The following is a 20,301-nucleotide window of genomic DNA, read 5'->3' as shown; positions in this document are numbered from 1 at the left end:
TATAATTCCTATATCTACCTTAGATCACCTGAGGCTTTCCACAACAGATAAACAGATTCCTGATGTGACAGGTCCCTGAAAAGGAAAAAGAAAAGAAATAGAGAAAAATTGAAAGATATGTACAAATTCAGTCAGGTCATATGTGCTAGAGTCACAATTCAAATCTAGATTTAAGTATTCCAGAGTAACAGTGCTTTGTGATATGCTTCATGCAAGCTTTTCAAAGGGTCATGATTAGGTCCCACAGCCAAACTACCTGAGTTCAAAACCTGACTGCCCTCAGTAGTCACATGTTCTTGGATAAGGTTCTTAAACTTTCTGTATCTCAGTTTCCTCATCTCTAAAATAGTAGGAATATTAATAGCTTGCACCTCATAAGATTGTTGTGAAGATTAAATGAGTTAATAAAGTGCTTTGAATGATGCCTGGCACAAAGACGGCACTCAATAAATAGTAGTTTTTAGAGCTGTTGTGTATGCTTTATATGTTATTCTTTTTCACAGCAGGATTGTAACTTGTTTCAGGGCCAATATATCAGTTTCTTTTTATCCCTAGAGCCTAAAAATGGCATCATTCACTAAAATAAAATTGTGTTTAAAAATAAAGATAATAGGCCGGGCGTAGTGGCTCATGCCTGTAATCCAAGCTTTGGAGGCCAAGGCGGGCGGATCACCTGAGGTCGGGAGTTCAAGACCAGCCTGACCAACATGGTGAAACCCTGTCTTAGGAAAAATAAATAAATAAATAAATAAAGATATATACTTAATTCTACCCCAACTGTCATACATTTCTCATGATGGCATTTATATCTAAACTACCATGCTGGAATGGCTGATTTCTTTTTTGCTCTTCTTGGCTGCTAAACTTGTAATTTACTTCTCCATTTAAAAAACGGTCTTAGTGCTTCCTGCTACCTATCCCCCTTGCCCCTCCCCAGGTGTTTCCCAGGTCTCCATCCCCTCCTCTCTTTTTCACTGGTCCCTATGGCAATGCTAGCAGTTTGCAGGATGCAGTTGGAGGATAGGTAAGGTCCTTTTGCTCTCCCAGCTCTGATTTTGTTCTCAGAGGCAGCTTTTCCATGTCCTGTCTCCTCCCAGCTGGTTGTGACAGAATGTCTAGGAGGCCGTGGTGGAAGTGTACCTCTGTGATACAAAGTCATTGTATGTAGGTTCAGAGAGTTTCTATTACAGGCCTTGCCTTTTGATACTTAATTTTTTTTTACAGAGACTTAATTTGTTACTCATTTAAAAAGACAGTAACTACATCAAACATATAGAAAAGTGCAGAGAATAATATAGCAAGACCTGTGCCCAGATCTAAAATACATGAACATTTTATCACATTTATCTCAGTTGTTATTTTTATTTTTGTTTTTGAATGTTTTTCTATGATTAGAGAAAAAAAATTTTTTTTAAGGAAACTTTATGTGTACAGTTGATACCCTCTTGTATTCCTTGCAGAAGCAAGCACTAAATGGAAGTTGATGTGTATCCTTTCCATTTATGTATTTATTTTTTGTTATAAATTATATATGTAAATAATGTACAGAGTAACAAAAAATGGAATGCTTTCAAACCTTCATTAGTATCAAATATATATACATATACACGCATATATATGTATGTACACATAGATATTTTGTTTGTTTTTTCTTCTGAGACAGGGTCACTCAGGCTGGATTGCACTGGCGTGATCTTAGCTCCCTGCAGCCTTGAACTCCTGGGCTCAAGGGATCGTCCTCCTTAGCCTCCTGAGTAGCTGGGATTACAGGCATGTGATACCATGCCTGGCTACTTTTAAATTTTTTTTTTATAGAGACATCGTCTCATTATGTTGCCCAAGCTGATCCCAAACTTCTGGACTCAAGCAATCCTCCTGCCTTGGCCTCCTAAAGTGTTGTGAAGATTAAATGAGTTAATCCATAAAGAGCTTTGAATGCTGCCTGACACAAAGAAGGCACTCAATAAATAGTAGCTTTTATAGTTGTTTTGTATGCTTTATATGTTATATGTTTTCATAGCAGAATTGTAACATCCTGGCTTACATGCATGAGCCACCATGCCTGGTCCACATTTATTTATAAACATGTAATAGGTATTGAATTGTAGTTAGCCTTATAGCACTTAATTTTGTATGTTGGAGTCTTCTAGACCTGGTTATGCAACTTCAGTGCAAGAGTCATTTGGTATACCACACAATGGCACCTACCAGGTAGTCAAAGCATTTAACATTTTACAGTGAGATGAAGCAGAAAAGGATACATCTTAAAAGACAGCACAGAGTAGCCACATTTACAGAAGAAGCAGTGAGGCAAATCTGTGTCCCTCCTAGAGAAGTCCCAGGAGATAGAAATTAAGCAAGGCATCCCTCAGCCGACCATCTAGTAGGTTCTTCATAAATGGAGAACAAAACCTTACAGACTTAACCTGTTACAAGCCCTGATGGAGACAAAGCAAAATGATGCAAGTTTTGCTGCAGATTTCAGGGTCACAGGGAAGTGGAAATGACTGTCAGTGATGAGGCTACATTTTATTTAAGTAGAAATATGAAAATTATCACCTCCATGTATAGAGCACTGAACACCAACATGTCACAATTGAACTTGCAAGGGATTCACCCAGAGTAAATGTCTTTCATTGCCGTATGAAGCACACAGGTCTCATCAGTTCCTTGTTGTAGAAGATACTATCAAAAGTACCTATTTTTCAGCATGCTTATGGAGTGGTTTTCCCTATAGCTATAGCAAGTCTCCAGCTACCCCATTTTCCATCAGGATGAGGCTCTGCCTCACTTCCATTATGCAGTCCAGAGGTTCCTAATGAACACATACCCTGATAGGGATCAGATACCGTTCAAAAGATTGACCTGCCTGGCTGGGCGCAGTGGCTCATGCCTGTAATCCCAGCATTTTGTGAGGCTAAGGTGGGCGATCATTTGAGGCCAGGAGTTGGAAACCAGCCTGGCCACATGGTGAGACCCTGTTTATGCGAAAAATAACAGAAATTAGCTGGGCATGGCATGCACACCTATAGTCCCAGCTACGAAGGCTGAGGCATTGTCTTGGGAAAAAAAAAAAAGATTGACCTGCCACTGGAACAGTGGCCTCCAGACCTCTCAGATACCCTGCAATGTGACCTTTTCTGAGGATTTGTCAAGAACTTCTTGTTTGTCCCACTTGCACTGTGAGGGAATGCTATTTCAACACTGAACAGTGATGATACATTACAAAAGGTCTGAATAAAGTGGGCTATAGGGTCTGTGTGTGCTTTGTGACAGGAATGGTGTATGTCAAGCATTTATAAGATTATAGAAATACCTGTGGTGGTGCCTTTGCAGATTCTTTTGGACTGCAACCTAGTTACCAAGTAATATATTTTTGAAAAGCCTTCAGCTCTCTTTGTTTGCAATAAAGTTTATTGAGGACAATCTATGCCACATACAATTTTAAGTTTGATAACAAAGGGAACCACCACCTCAGTAAAGATGTGAAACTTTTTTTTTTTTTTTTGAGACAGAGTTTTGCTCTGTAGCCCAGGCTGGCTTGCAATGGCACAATCTTGGCTCACTGCAACCTCTGCCTCCAGGGCTCAAGTGATCCTCCTACCTCAGCAGCTGGGACTACAGGTATGCACCACCACGCCTGGCTAGTTTTTGTATATTGTTTTGTAAAGACAGGGTGTCACCATGTTGTCCAGGCTGGGTTTTTTTTTGTTTTTGTTTTTGTTTTTGTTTGAGATGGAGTCTCTCTCTGTTGCCCAGGCTGGGACGATCTCGGCTCACTGCAACCTCTGCCTCCCGGGTTCAAGCAATTCTTCTGCCTCACCCTCTTGAGTAGCTGGGACTACAGGCACATGCCACCATGCCTGGCTAATTTTTTAATATTTTTAGAAGAGATGGGGGTTTCACTGTGTTGGTTAGGATGGTCTCGATCTCCTGACCTCGTGATCCACCCACCTCGGCCTCCCAAAGTGCTGGCATTACAGGCATGAGCCACCATGCCTGTCCGAGGCTTGTCTTGAACTCCTAAGCTCCACCCATCTGTCTGCCTTGGCCTGTCAAAGTGCTGGTATTACAGGTGTGAGGCACTGTGCCTGGTCATAAGTGCTTCAGTGCTGTAATTTTTCAACTTTTAAAGATAATCTAATTCATTTTAATTGCTGTATATAATATTACATTGTAAGAATATGACACAATTTTTTAAACCCACTTTCTTATTAATGAACATTTAGATTTTCTCATTTTTCCTCATTTTAAACAATACAGCAATGGACGTTTTGGGACATATGAATGAGTTTCTCTATTATGCATCTAAAAATGGAGTTGCTGATTTGTAGAATATGTGTGCCTTAATTTTCCTTGCCATATTTCTCTCTAAAGTTGTAGTAGCAGTTTACTTCATTGACATTAGGGTTTAAGAGCTCTCTGTATCTCTAAATCCTCATCAACATTTGATACTGCCTGACTTAGCTTTTTACCAGTCTGCTGGTGTGAAATGTTATCTCACCATTATTTTTTGTATTTCCTTGACTACTCTTTTTGCATATTCATTAGGTTTTTATATTTCCTCTTTGTTGAACTGCTTGTTCATCCCTTTCACTTACTTTTTCATAGCATTATTTGTCTTTTACTGATTTGTGGAATTCTTTATGTGTTCTCGATTTTAATTCCTTACTGGTTGTATGTGTTGCAGATATTTTTCTAGTCAGACTTTTAATTTCGTTATCTTGTGTAAAAATTAAAAATTTTGTAATGGAGTCACATTTGTGAAATTTTCCTTTCTGGTTTGTGTATTGTATACCTTAAGAAACCCTTGCAGTTATAAAGATATTTGATATTTTCTTCTCAAAGTTTAAAAGTTTTGCTTTTTATATTTAGGTCTTTAATCTGGACTTAATTTTTGTATGAGGTAGGAGACAGAAATCTAATTTTCCCTCTATTTGAATAGTCAGTTGTTCCCAAACTATATATATATATTTTAAATACAGAGTCTTGCTCTGTCACCCAGGCTGGAGTGCAGTGGTATGATCTTGGCTCACTGCAACCTCCATTTCCTGGGTTCAAATGATTCTTCTGCCTCAGCCTCCTGAGTAGTTGGGATTACAGGCATGTGCCACCACGCCCGGCTAATTTTTGTATTTTTAGTAGAGACGGAGTTTCACCATGTTGGCCAGGCTGGTCTCAAACTCCTGATCCTCAGGTGATCTGCCCACCTTGGCCTCCCAAAGTTCAGAGAATACACACAGTGAGCCACTGTGCCCAGCCTACTTTAGGTTTAAAGAAGTTTTGATAGCTGGTAAAGATTGCCCCACTTCTTCAGAATTATGCTGACTCTTGTTGATCCTTTGCTGCTCTTTGTGAATTTTAGGATCAGCTTTTCCATTTTACTATAAACCAACAATAATAATAGAAAAAAACTTGAGATTTTGTTTCAAATTGCATACTTTTGTAGATTAATTTGGAGAAAATTGACATCAATGGTTTTGAGTCTTATTGTCTATGTGTGATACATTTTTCTGTTATCGCTTTTTTATATACTTCAATGAAGTTTTGTATTTTTCTCTCTAAAGTTGTGTTTTAAAGAAACAGCTTTATTGAGGCATAATTTACAAACCATAAAATTCACCACTGTCTAAAGATCTTGCATATCTCTTGTTAGGTTTATTACTAGATATCTTTTAGTTTTTATTTCAGATTCCTTATGGTTATTGTGAGTAGCATCTTTGCTTTTGAAAATTTTTGTTACTTGTACATAGGAAACTTTTAACCTATTTTCTTGGTTTTGGCTGGCAGGGAAAAATTTTTTAACAAAACTTGAAAAGTACTGGGGACTTTTCTATCATGAGCTAGGATAGCAGAGAAACCTTCACTGCAACATATGATGGCTTGAAAGCACAATCCCAAGAGCTTGAAGAACATAAAAGAGGTGACAAGGAACCCTCCGAATCTGAGACACTTTGCTAAGTGTTTACACCGGCAGAAAGAAGGGTCTGTCCCTAACTCTTCTCTTTCCTTCCAGTTTTTGTATGGCATCATTCTTTATTTATACATTCATTTATTTTTTTCACGTGCTTTTAAATTAAAATATGGAGTTCTTATTATACATTAGGCACCTTGCAGGCATTGGGGATTGAAGTTTTTAATCTGTAAAATTAAATTTTACAAAAGAGTGCTGAGTAAGACACAAAGACAGCCAGTTGGCTAGCCTTCCAACTAGGCTGTCAAAAAGCTCTTAACACTTCACAAAGTTTTTTCATAAATATTTTTGTATTTAAGCCTCATAGATATCATTACTCTCATTTTTATAGGCAATGACTGTTAAGTAACTTTACTGATCAATTTGTTTTTGACAAAAAATAAGAATTAACTATAAAATATGATTAAGTTTTATTGCTTATAAAATGATTTTGATTCCTTTTGTATAACACTTAGTAATTTTCTTTATCTGTCTTTGAGCATTGCATAAAAAGGCATTGTATGAAGGGATATCTCTCTCCATGTTTTACAAAAGAATACTTCGAGAAAACCAAAGTCACTCCAGATGTGTAGCGGTGCCTCAAAGCGGCCATCTCAGTTTGTGGGAACCTCCTGTGTTGTTACTTTTTAATATAAGTGAAACCTTCTGATAGGCAGACTATGAGAAAAGCATCTGGGACAGAAATTGAAGGCCTCCAGGAAATCTGCAGTGATTGTTTCAGCAGTGACTTAAATTTCTACTCTTAGATTTATTTTTTATTTTAATTCAAGCTATTCTCTTGAAGATTCTGGTCACTTGGTCTTACTTTTTATACTCTTTCAACTGTGCTGGAATGTATTAGGAGATTATGACATTGATGAAAGAGTAATAATCTGGAGCTTTTTTTTAATAGTCTAGGATTTGGAGTGTGATTCTCATGAAAGGAAGTTTTCTTCATAAAAAAAGTTTCAGAGAGGAAATGTTACTCAAACTAAACATATTTAATAAATAAAGCTGATATTTGCATTTCTCCTTTGTATGGATAAAAAGTCGTTTAATTTTTTTCATTTTGTTTTAGTCACTGTATATATGCCTTATTTCCTGGGTCCACGGGAAGCATGAGTCTGTTGGGACTTGGACCAAGAAGAAAACAAGACATCTTCACAAGGAAAACCAAGCACTAGAAAAAGTATCCCCCCAGCTCTGGAGAGAGAGAACACAAACATGGCCGACAGCGGACTTAGGGAGCCTCAAGAGGGTAAGACTGATTTGTCCAGCACTGAAGGTGCTGCTGTAGGAAACCAGGGTGTGCAGAGAGAGAAAATCTCTGATGACCGAAATCTGAAGTTTTAAAGTAAAAAGCTAATTCAGTGGATTCATTTGCTTTGATTATACTTATTCTTTCAGATTTACTGAACTTTACCATAATGTGAGACCCTAATTATAAGGAAGATAAATGTTTTAGAGACTCCAATAGTAGGGACTTATAGTAATGGAAAAATACAATGCTTCTTTAAAAGATGATGGTAAACAAATCTTTAGAGTTATATATATCCCATGATGTGCTATATTTAGAAGGGATTTTCTTTTATTTTTTTTTTCTGTCACCCAGGCTGGAGTGCAATGGTGCAATCTCAGCTCACTGCAACCTCTGCCTCCTGGGTTTAAGCGATTCTTCTGCCTCAGCCTCCTGAGTAGCTGGGACTACAGGCATGTGCCACCACTCCCGGCTAATTTTTGTATTATTAGTAGAGACAGGGTTTCACCACATTGACCAGGCTGGTCTCGAACTCCTGACCTCATGATCTGCCCACCTCAGCCTCGTAAAGTGCTGGGATTACAGGTGTGAGCCACTGCACCCAGCCAATAATGATTCTTTGTAAAAAATGTAATTACAATACCTTTATCACACCTAAAAAGATGAATTATAATTCCTTAGTGTCATCAAATATCTGGCATTCAGTTATTGCTGACTGTGTCATAAATATTTCTTTAATGATTGGCTTATTTGAAACTGGATCTAGACATTGTGGTTCACATATTGTATTTGGTTGATGGTCTCTTAAGTCTCTTAATCAGTAAGTTAAGAGACTCCTTTTTTCCCTTTTTCTTGCCATTTATTTTAATTTCTTACTGTTATTAAAGAAATGTCTTTTGGAATTTCTCCCATCCTGCATTTTGCTGATTATATTTTTGAAGCATAATTTAATATATTCCTCTATCCCTATATTTCTTGGAAACTGGTAGCTCTAGAAGCTTGATCAGATTTCAGTTCAGTTGCTTGGCAAGAATACTTCCTACTGCGTTGTATTAGGAGGTGAATGATGTCTGCTTGGGTTTCCCCGTTTTCATGATGTGAACATTGGTCACTGGGTTCAGCAGTTGTCAGTCTGGCTCATCCACTATAAAAGTTCCCATCAGCCTTTTGCATAAGGTTTTAGCTACCATTGATGAGCATTGCCTTTCATTAGGGAAGAAGATCTATTTAATATAACCAAAAGTTGGTTCTAACAATCTGTTGGTCATACGAATTGTTTTATATTAGTGTTATTTTAGATTTATTGACATGTTAAGTTTTTGTTGTTGTTTAAATCACCTTTAGTGGGAGCCAACAGAAATAATGTTTAGGAAGAGTGTCTTGTAAACCATGAAAATCTATATAAATATTATTATTAAACAGAGATACTGTTAACATATGAATTTATGGGGAATTTTTTCCAATAAGAATTATAAATTTTTATCTCAATAGACTCTCAAAAGGATTTGGAAAATGATCCATCAAATTCTCAGGCACAAGAGACCACAATCATAGCAAGTACTGCTGAAGAAGCTCAGACCCTACACTCTGCCGCTGGTCTTAGCAAAGGCCACCAAGAGGTAGAGACAGTAGGTCCAGAAAGTGTAGATACAGGTAATAAATCAGAAAGTCCAGATGAAGCAAATGTGGGGAAACATCCAAAGGATCAAATAGAACATGAGAACAACCGGAGTTTTCTGGATGGTGAAAAAGGGCATCACCTCCCTTCAGAAAGTCTGAGTGAAGAACCCTTGGATCCAGATCCCAGCCATTCTCCAAGTGACAAGTTAGGACGAGCAGACGCACACTTAGGGAGCAGCTCTGCAGCCCTCCCTACGGAAGTGAGTGACGGAATGGGAGCATCTCAGGAACCACCTGCTACAGACTCCCAAGAGGCCCAGAGTCCTGGTCATTCCAGTGCAGGGCAAGAGGGCGAGGATACACTGAGGAGACGACTGCTGGCCCCCGGTAAGAGAACCCTCTGAACTACTCCCCTATTTTGTATGGCTCTGTTGACTGAGAACACAGCAGAATTCAGAGGCCTTCTTTCCAGAGAACTTTTGCCTATCTTTCATAGGATTAAGGCCTTGGAGCCCTGCCTACGCTTGCACAAAGCCATACGACTGAGTTGATTTTAGAATGAGGTTTCTCATCTAGGCTAACTTATTCCACTATATTAAGTTGCTTCCTACACATAAACTGCATTTCTAAGCAAGGTTTTTTTTAACTGTTAATGTGATATGACAAAAAGGGGCGTGACTTTTATAAAATTCACTTTTGGCTTTTTATTTCTTATGAGAATATTTTGACGTACAATTTTTGAAATCTTTTACTTTTTGGGAAAGTAAATGTTTCATCTATCAAGAGATGGGTATATTTGAAAATGAGCATTAATGGGACAGTATCCTTAACTCAGTCACGTTTCAGTTTTATAGGACTTTAAGTCAGTTAGTTTCTCTATACCTGATTTTGTCTGCCTATATGCTAAGAGAAACAAGCGTGTCTTCCCTTATGAAGGTAAGCATTGCAGTGTGCTAAATCCTTAAATGGAACTCAGGAGGTGTGAATTCTAGTTGTGGCCCTACCACTTGCTAACTTGGGTGACCTTGGGAAAGTCTCTTCACTTCCTGGTGCTTCAGTTTCCCATTTGTAAAACAAGGAAGTTAGACGAGATGATATCTAAGGATTCTTCTAGCTCTCACCTTCTGTGATTGTCTACTTGGATTTGTATTTTATAAGCACTTAGAAGAGCTCAGTCTGAAATGCCCATTTGCCAGTGCAGTTGCGTATGCGCCGGGTACAATTGCATAAGCCTCTAGTCCCAGTTACTTGGGATGCTGAGGTGGGAGGACTGCTTGAGCCCAGGAGTTTGAGCCTGCAGTGTGCAATGACCACCCTTGTGAATGACCTCTGCATTCTAGCTAAAGCACCTGGGCCATGTAGTGAGACCCCATCTCTTTAAAAAAGAATTCACTGTTAGGCACATTCACTGTAAGTAGAAAAAATAATGTTTTGTTTTGTTTTTTGTTTTTTTTAGCTGGAGTCTCACTCTGTCACCCAGGATGGAGTATAGTGGCACGATCTCTGCTTACTGCATCCTCTGTCTCCTAAGTTCAAGTGATTCTCCTGCCTGAGCCTCCTGAGTAGCTGGGATTATAGGCATATGCCACCACGCCCAGCTAATATTTTTGTATTTTTTAGTAGAGGCGGGGTTTCATCATGTTGGTCAGGCTGGTCTTGAACTTCTGACCTCGTGATCTGCCGGCCTCAGCCTCCCAAAGTGTCGGGATTACAGGAGTGAGCCACCGCGCCTGGAGAAAAAATATTGTTTAAAAAATCCAGTTTAGGCTGGGTGTGGTGGCTCACACCTGTAATCCCAGCACTTTGGGAGGCCGAGGCGGGTGGATCGTGAGGTCAAGAGATTGAGACCATCCTGGCCAACATGGTGAAACCCCATCTCTACTAAAAATACAAAAATTAGCCAGGCGTGGTGGCACACGCCTGTAGTCCCAGCTACTCGCAAGGCTGAGGCAGGAGAATCTCTTGAACTGGAGGCTGGAGGCTGCAGTGAGCCAAGATCATGCCACTTCACTCCAGACTGGCAACAGCAAGACTCCATCTCAAAAAAAAAAAAAAAAAATCCAGTTTAGACCAAACAGAGTGGCTCACTCCTGTGATCCCAGCACTTTGGGAGGCCAAAATGGGTGGATCGCTCGAGGCCAGGAGTTCAAGACCAGCCTGGGCAACATGGCAAAAACCCATCTTTACAAAAAATACAAAAGCAGCTGTGTACACTTGTAGTTCTCAGGAGGCTGAGGTGGGAGGATTGCTTGACCCTGGGAGGTCAAAGCTGTGGTGAGCCAAAATTTTGCCACTGCACTCCAGCCTTGTTGAGAGAGTGAGACCCTGTCTTTAAAAAAAGAAATGCAGTATATGGATGGAAAGCAACTTAATATAGTTGAATGAGGTTTTATATATATGTATATATATGTGTGTGTGTGTATATATATGTATATACATATATATACTCTAGGAGATGAGAAACCTTGTTTTAATCTCAACTGTATCTCTTTATGTGACCTTGGGCAAGACCTTTAATATTCCTGGATCTTTTTTCATGGTAGGTTAAGTAGTGGGGCTGGAGTAGGTAGCCATTATAGATCCTTTCAGTTCTTAAATTCCGTGATATGATATTTTAAGAACCTACTTTTTGGGGTGATATGAACAATCCTTTATAATTGAAGAGGATCCTACTCATCTGCGCTAATAGAAGTACCTGGCCAGGGTTAAGCACAAATTTCAATTCTAGTGTGATTTAGCTTAGAGTGCTGTAAAGTGTTGCCCTTCTTTTCACCCACATATTTTAGGCTTGGTGTGCCTACCCTACACATGGGTTTTTACGTATTTCAGGAATTTTCTTCACCTTCTATTCCTCGCTTTGTATATCTCCTTCACTAAGAGTTTCAAATTTGCTTTTGTAAGCTGTTTTGCAACTGTACAGTAATATCTCCTATCTCAGAATTTAGTGCCTCTGTTATTTTTATATTCGGGGTCTTGAGGAACCATGTAAAACTTGAACACTGGAATTAGAGCACAATTACCCTGTGATGTTGAATCTTGTGTACAGCCAAGGTTTCTTAAATCCCTTCTTAATTTTATACATTTTATTGAATCACGTTTTAGGTAAGTTTGGCCACAGTATTTAAGTGTCTTTTTCTTTGTCTCTGATGTAAGAGGCAATGAGGAATTGTGAATATAGCAACATTATCCTTGAATGAATTTCACAGCATTTCATTTTATTCTTCTAAGTAGAATAAAAGTAATAGTCTTAAAGAAAAGACAGGAAAAGTGTTAACTTTGGGTTTTTGTTTTTTTGGTTTTTCTTTTTTGAGATGGAGTCTCGCTCTGTCCCTCAGGCCAGAGTGCAATGGTGTGATCTCTGCTCACTGCAGCTTCCGTCTCCCAGGTTCAAGCGATTCTCCTGCCTCAGCCTCCTGAGTAGCTGGGATTACAGGTGGCTGCCACCATTCCCGGATAATTTTTGTATTTTTAGTAGAGACAGGGTTTCACCTTGTTGGCCAGGCTGGTCTCGAACTCCTGACCCCAAGTGATCCACCCACCTTGGACTCCCAAACTGCTGGGATTACAGGCATGAGCCACCGTGCCTGGCCAAGGTATGTAAATCTTTTTAGTCAAATCATTCTTTGGTTTGATGAGAGTTATAAAGGTATACATACTGTCATTAGTTTACTGCCTAAAAATAATATGATTCCTCCTCCCTTCTCCAGAAGCTGGAAGTCATCCACAACAAACACAAAAGCTGGAAGAAATTAAAGAGAATGCACGGGACACCATGAGAAAGACTAATAAAAAGAGTATTCAGAACTATGGTAAGAACAAACCTGGTTTTACCGCGGTGTTGATTCACATTCAGGAAATGCATAGAAAACTAGCAGATTTAAACAGTTTTAACATTGTGTTTATATATACTTATTTAATGACTGGTAGTAAGTCATAGTAAAATAGAACAATAGAATTTTAGGGATTTTTCCCTTAAGGGTGCTGGCTGATATTTTGGTGTGCTTAACAAAATGGAAATTCCCACAGTAGGAAAACTTTTCCTAAACAAGAAACAAAAACTGCCTTTCTAACTAGTCATTTTAAAGTTATGACTCTTAAAAAAATGATCAGTTATAGGTGTAGGTTCCTTGAGAAGATGGAAGAAAATCTTGATCACTCATGTCTAAATTACATCATTAGTTGTAACAGCAAATACATAGACTCAACTTTTACCTTTTATTTATTTTTAAAAATTTTTTACTGATACTTAACTCTTACATGAAGCTTTTATCTTTTAACAAAGATATTATATCTTCAAATAATTAAATCTAAGAAGAGAATAGAGAAAAGGTACTTCTGGTCGAGTGAAAGTTTAAACAATTTATGCAAAAGAAATGTACTGCTCCTAGTGAAACCTGACGGTATCTCTGCCTCACTTCAACTGACCACAGGCTTTGTTTCTGACTTATGTTCTCTGTAATTTTCTGTTCTTTTCTCATTCTTTTGACAGGCCTTGTCTTTCTTGGCCTCCTGGTTGGGGCTGTTGTGGTAACTTCTGTGAATAGCTACTATTCCTCTCCAGCCCAGCAAATGCCCCAAAATCCAGCTTTGGAGGCCTTTTTGGCCCAGTTTAGCCAATTGAAAGATAAATTTCCGGGCCAGAGTTCCTTCCTGTGGCAGAGAGGACGGAAGTTTCTCCAGAAGCACCTCAATGCTTCCAACCCTACTGAGCCAGCCACCATCATATTTACAGCAGCTCGGGAGGGAAGAGAGACCCTGAAGTGCCTGAGCCACCATGTTGCTGATGCTTACACCTCTTCCCAGAAAGTCTCTCCCGTTCAGATTGATGGGGCCGGAAGAACCTGGCAGGACAGTGATACAGTCAAGCTGTTGGTTGACCTGGAGCTAAGCTCTGGGTTTGAGAATGGCCAGAAGGCTGCTGTGGTCCACCACTTCGAATCCTTTCCTGCCGGCTCCACTCTGATCTTCTACAAGTATTGTGATCATGAGAATGCTGCCTTTAAAGATGTGGCCCTGGTCCTCACTGTTCTGCTAGAGGAGGAAACATTAGAAGCAAGTGTAGGCCCGAGGGAAACTGAAGAAAAAGTGAGAGATTTACTCTGGTCCAAGTTTACCAACTCTGACACACCCAGCTCTTTCAACCACATGGACTCAGACAAATTGAGTGGGCTGTGGAGCCGAATTTCACACCTGGTACTGCCGGTCCAGCCAGTGAGGAGCATAGAAGAACAGGGGTGCCTTTTCTAAAGCTAAGCACAGAGTTGGTTCCAGAAGGTATATAGGTTTATGAAAAAGTCTGTTTAAAGGCCTTCCATTTATATGGAAGGAAGTTGATAAAATAGATTGAGGAAATAGCCTGAAAAACACAAATGAGCTTATTTTAGAAACAAGTTTTTTATTTTTCACTCCTTGTAAAATCTTTCTAATCTAAGCCTTGACAAAGGTAAAAATTAACCTACCTTCTTTTCTTTGCCTTTTGAACCAAATCAGGTTTGAAATATAGGATGATCTATATGAGAATTTTTTTAAAAATTCTAAAATATAGCACCATTGCACAGGAGATACTCTGACTTGTTAGGGTAACTACGCAGTGATTTTTTTTTATTGTTTTTTGAGTGAGACTTTGAAGAGCCTTTTGAATAGTGTTTAGACTTGGACTAAAGCAATTACAATTATGAAGCAATGATAATTTTGAGAAAATTTTTCTATCATCACATGTTGAATATTTTCAAACATCACTTTAATAATCTAAAGTTACGGGATTACATCTTATATTAATTTTACAGTTTTGGGTAGTATAAAAAAAGGAAATAAGAATTCAAACCATTAAGTACATACCTAAATACTACATGTAAGACACTGTGCTTTTATTCCATTGAGCTGAGGTATAAGCAGCTGTACTCAAAAAACTTTCTTAAAAATGAGAACCAATGGGGAAATTGGGGTCTATAATCATTGGAAATGAAGAACTTCCAGTTGTTTATATCTTTACTTCAGCTTTTCTTGAACAATTTACAGCAGTGATTTTCAAACTGTGTCTACTGGCACCCTTCCCCTTTGCATCAGAGCAGTTCTGCTTTTAACTGTTTGATATGTTGGGGTTCTCTATGAGATTTCATTGCAACAAAGAGTTTCACCGATAATGAAGTTCGAAAACCATTGATTAAGTGAGAAAACATCTTAGAAGATAGGAAATATGTAAAAAAAAAGGAATGTATTAAATCTTATGAGTAGGAAGCTGAAATACAGGATTATTGTATAGATACATTATTTATGAATGATAAAGATCTGTACATGAACAGCAGAATGTATAAGCTAGCAATTACTAGCATGTTTCTGATGCTTTTGTTCATTTCTGTTAATTGTCATTTCTGTCTCCTCTGCATGGAATTTTATACTTCTCTAGGGTGAGAGTTTGTAGGCTCTTTCAGCAGAACAGATTTTTAATATCATTTTTATTTTTAAAATTTATTTTTGAACCAATTTAATAGTAAATTTTATATGAACACTTGGCATAACTTTACCAAACAGTTTATTTCTATGCAGTGACGGAACATTATATAATGCAGCTCTTTCTTGACCAACTAGTTATAGAAGTACCATTAGGTTAAAAATTAGGGAAATGCAAGAGATGGTATACTTAATGAGAGGAAGCAGAAATGGTAGGTAATTCTCAGGTTTTGACAGTCAATACTGATTGTTGGACCATGTTCTGTGATTGTAAGAAAGACTGAAAACAGTGTGTATGGAGACAGTAGTTAACTAGCATTTGAGCTCTGAAAGCGGAACTCTAGTAAAATGATCTTGACCTAACAAAGGGTCTGTTCTATTATATGGACTATTATAATCCTGGAATGTTTGAACTGGGTTTTGGCCTCTCTGTTGTATGAGATCGTATGTATATATCTAAGAAGTCATGATTAAAGTATGGGAAGATTTTAGGAAACACTAAGAAGATAGAGGGGTCTTTACTGATACCTAAAAAAAATTATACTTGAGTAATTGCTCAATTGAGTGTAGGGGCATACCTGAAGGAAGAATTTGCATTTGGGACTTTGAAGGCATCTTCCAAGAGATTTGGGAAAGACCTGAGCAAAAAGTGAAAGCATGGTGAATGTAAATCAATGTCAATCCAATATGAAAGCAGAGGAAATTGAAGGAAAATCTGTATACCAAATTTTTTTTTTGTCTTTCTAGATCTTAGATGCTAGCATTACATCCACAGAACCAGTGTTGCCTTGTAGAACTGTCATATTGGCCTGCTGACCTGTGCTACCTCAGATCTATAAAGGAACCAGTGTGATGCATATTCTTGTTTCTTCATTCAGTTGAATATGGTTTTCCATCATTTCCTTTCAAAATAATTTAGAAAAATAAATTTCTAAGTCACAATGTTTTTTTTTTTTTTTTTACTTATTTAGCCTTTTTAGAAACACTTTCCTTCCATATATAGTGCAACCAATTTAGAGTGCTGTCAGTTTTCTATCCACTATTTCTGACTCCCAGGCTGGAGTGCAGTGGCATGATCATAGCTCACTGTAGCTTTAAACTCCTGGGCTCAAGCAATCCTCCACCTTAGCCTCCTGAGTAGCTGGGACTACAAGTGCACACTGCCACACCACTCTATTTTGTATAGGGACAGGGTCTCACTGTGTTGCTCAGGCTGGTCTTGAACTCCTGGCCTCAAGTGACCCTCCCACCTCGGCCTCCTAAAGTGCTTGGATTATAGATGTGGCTCAAAGTACCCAACGTCAAACTTTTTTTTTTTTTTTTTGGTGAGAGAAGGTCTTGTTCCATCACCCAGGCTGGAATGCAGTGGCGCAATCTCAGCTCACTGCAGCCCACGCCTACTGGGTTCAAGTGATTCTTATGCCTCAGCCTCCTGAGTAGCTGAGATTACAGGCGCGCATCACCATGGCTGGCTAATATTTGTATTTTTAGTAGAGATGAGGTTTCGCTATGTTGTCCAGTCTTGTCTCAAACTTCTGGCCCCAACTGATCCACCCACCTTGGTCTCCCAAAGTGCTAGGATTATAGGCATGAGACACTGCGTCCGGCCTCAAAAATCATTTTTAAAAGAAGCAGTATATTAGCGCTGGGTCTTCTCATGACTAAAATGACTATTTTTAAAGTATACTATATTTTATAAGTGGACAGATAATTCAAATTTATTCTCTAATGTGTTCTCAGGTTAATTTCGCTTCTATTTTTTACTTTTTTTAAGGTTTCAGATTTTCATCTGTGTCTAGTAATTCATCTTCTGTTTTTGTCATAATTTGCTTATTTGACTTAGAAAAATGATTTGTGGGCATACAATATCATACCTGATACCTAAACATTGCCATTTAATTACGTTCCGGAATAACTTTCATTACACTGTATATTAGTATAAATTACTTCTTGAGTAATCCCAGAATTGTAGAACCAAATGGTGGAATCAGAAACTGTCTCTGGACTTGAGGTTTTTCTTCCCTTAGGGTAAATTTTAGGTTTTTTGTTAGTTTTCAGGGTTTGGCCGAAAAGTTCCAAGGGGTTCTAATCACTAAAATAGTAATGCTAATTTGTTTCATATTTCTATTTTAAATATTTCTATTTTTAAAAGCAATGAATAAAGCAATTTTAGTACATTTCATTTGGAAGCCTCCAAGTTTATGGTGGTTAGTGACCCACCATTCTCTCAGCTAATGACTCAACTAAATAGTGCTAACTGCTGAGATGGTTTTTAAATGGTTTTTTTTTTTTTTTTTTTTTTTTGAGATGGAGTTTGGCTCTTGTCACCCAGGCTGGAGTGCAGTGCTGCGATCTCGGCTCACTGCTGCAACTTCCGCCTCCTGGGTTCAAGCAGTTCTTCTGCCTCAGCTTCCCAAGTAGCTGGATTACAGGCGCCCGCCACCACGCCCAGCTAATTTTTGTATTTTTGGCAGAGACGGGGTTTCCCCATGTTGACCAGGCTGGTCTCGAACTCCTGACCTCAAGTGATCCACCCCCAACTCAGAGTCCCAAAGTGTTGGGATTACAGGCATGAGCCACCGTGTCCAGCCTAAACAACTTTTGATTGGTTGACTTATACTTTTATCTATTAAAGACAGGAAGCACAATGAGCAGTGATGTTAAAATATAACAAATAGGGCACGTGAAAGTTATAATAAGAATCAGATGATCTTCACCAGCACTGCATTCACATATATCCATCCAAACTTTATGCCACATAGGCAGGTCTCTGGCTCTTCAAAAATGAATGTTAAATAGAAAATAATAAATACTAGCTGATTAGGGCCATCATTTATTTAATGGGAATAAAGATTATATTCATAAATCTTACTTGCAGAGAAGTACTTTCATTTTGTTTTAAAGACAGGGTCTTGCTCTGTCACCCAGGCTATAGTGCAGTGGCACAATCATGGCTCACTGCAGCCTGGAACCTCAAGGGGATGATCCTCCTACTTCAGGAACCACAGGCACACGCCACCATGCCTGGCTAGTTGAGAAGTACTTTCAAATAGCAACATGAAGCCTTTCCTTTATCATTTGAAAATAAAACATAATTGTGAACATAAACCAGTACATCTTTGTAAAGCCAATAATAGATCACTTTACAGAAGCGTTGTTTGAACGTGTGTTTCAGGTTGAATATGTAGATCAGTGTCAGCCTCCATTTTAATATCTTGTTTACCCATCTGAGCACATTTCATTTTAAAATTTATTTGTTGAGAAGTCCTGGGAGTTTTTTGTTTTTCACAATTCAAGTAGCTTGAACACTATCACTTGTCCAATGGGAAAGCTGATGCTTATCTTTATGGCAAATGCTTGGCTGAATAATATTATTTGCAAAGAGGTTAATTCCAGAGAGAGCTAAATAAAGTTAAGATATCTGTAAACAGTTTCTCCAGATGACTTAAGCCTTATTTTTGTAAATTTATGTTAAAATTTGGGTGCTAAGTTGTGAAATACCTAATGATATGGGCCTAAATTTGCCTCATTCAGACCCAGATGGGGCTGTTAAAATTCATTTCTAGCTAATAAACTGCACTATAACTTCTGTATCTCTATGGACCAATCCAAATGGCCTGAGAACACAACCTAATCTGCAAAGAGGCAAATAACTTAGTCTTCAGTGCCTTTCCTTCCAGTATTATCTGCATTATCTGTGTCCGCTTGATGTCTTGAAAAGCCCATAAATTGGTTCTTATTTTGTGAAATAGTTTCCCACTTTTCCTCTTTGAGGCTTATAAACTAAATCTGCCTTTGGCTAAGAGGAGTTACATGAACCAAAAAGAACATTTTGGACTTGGGAAGCAACAGGCTGGGTCACATTGCATGGGGCAGAGTTAACCAGGCCCCAGGCAGTCACAGCCCTACTCCCTGTGCTCCCACCAAACCTAAGGTCACATAAACACAAAGCTCCAGGCAGTTGCTCCTGGTTCATCAGAGAGCACAGGAAATTTAAACCTATTTGCCTTTCCTGTCATAAAAGATACAGCATGTTGACTTTCAAACCCAGTTGCATTTTGCTTATTTGTACTTAACAAAAAATATGTGGGCTTTGCCAATATTAATGTCCCACTTCTCTGCACTCCCTTTCTGTGTAACGGGGAATGCTTTTGCATTTGTTTCTTATGGATTCTGATGAATGTGCCTTATTCAGATTAGTTGTCTGGTCATTACTCAGAATAAAGAATAAATCTCCTTAATTTTTTTCAGCTGACTGATTCTTGATTAAACATCCCAAAATAGCAAGTTTATAGAAATGGCCATGTGTGATAAATGGTGGGAAAGGAACCTGCCCTCATTTGGCAGTAGGCTGAGGAGCTAGAAAAGCCTGTGAGGGTTGTCGGGTGGTATTTGCAGCCATCAGTGAAGTTGGTATAGGGCAGACTCTGCCTAGAATCTGCTGTAGCTCTCGGGTAGCATTCTTCCAGTGCTATTTCTATTTAAGGAGGCTTTCCTGAGTATGGGAGAAACGTTGGGATTGTAAGCAGACCCCTGGGAATTGCTGCTACCCCATGGTATGCTGGTGAGAGAGAGAGAGGCGCTGAGACAAGGTCTCACTCTGTCACCAGGCTGGAGTGCAATGGTGCGATCTCTCCTCACTGCAACCTCCGCCTCCCAGGCTCAAGCAATTCCCCTGTCTTAGTCTCCCGAGTAGCTGGGACTACAGGTGCACACCACCATGCCAGGCTAAATTTTTGTATTTTTAGTAGAGATGGGGTTTCACCATGTTGCCCAGGCTGGTTTCAAACCCCAGAGCTCAGGTGATCTGCCTGCCTCTGCCTTCCAACGTGCTGGGATTACAGGCTGGAGCCACCATGCCCAGCCTGTGAATTTGTTTTTTAAGCGTGGACATCCCTCATCTTGTGTGTTGGGAGTGGGGGAGGTGGGGGTGTGTTCAGAAATTCTGCCTTAAAATGTTGCCAAACCAGAATTACAGAGCAGAAGCACCTGAATACTCATCTCAGCCCCACACCCACCT

General features: G+C 38.9%; 1 protein-coding gene across 3 annotated transcripts in view; it reads left to right on the top strand.

Annotated features, from left to right (window-relative positions):
- Positions 1-19,522, top strand: part of LOC105711737 (torsin-1A-interacting protein 2) — a 36,748-nt gene extending 17,226 nt beyond the window's left edge. For all 3 annotated transcript variants that reach the window (XM_064370689.1, XM_012444604.3, XM_064370688.1), the window contains exons 2-5: positions 7,032-7,211; positions 8,703-9,218; positions 12,539-12,640; positions 13,321-19,522. In XM_064370689.1, the coding sequence (XP_064226759.1) occupies positions 7,178-7,211; positions 8,703-9,218; positions 12,539-12,640; positions 13,321-14,078 (1,410 nt within the window). In that variant the 5' untranslated portion in view covers positions 7,032-7,177 and the 3' untranslated portion in view covers positions 14,079-19,522. The remainder of the gene's footprint in view (positions 1-7,031; positions 7,212-8,702; positions 9,219-12,538; positions 12,641-13,320) is intronic.
- Positions 19,523-20,301: the final 779 nt, after the last annotated feature.

The sequence above is a fragment of the Aotus nancymaae genome, unplaced genomic scaffold (genome assembly GCF_030222135.1).
Source record: "Aotus nancymaae isolate 86718 unplaced genomic scaffold, 86718_ANA_hifiasm-v0.15.2.pri h1tg000108l, whole genome shotgun sequence".
NCBI classification, from domain to species: Eukaryota; Metazoa; Chordata; class Mammalia; order Primates; family Aotidae; genus Aotus; species Aotus nancymaae.
Note: the sequence above shows the minus strand (reverse complement) of the source record. Positions and strands in the feature narration are given on the sequence as shown.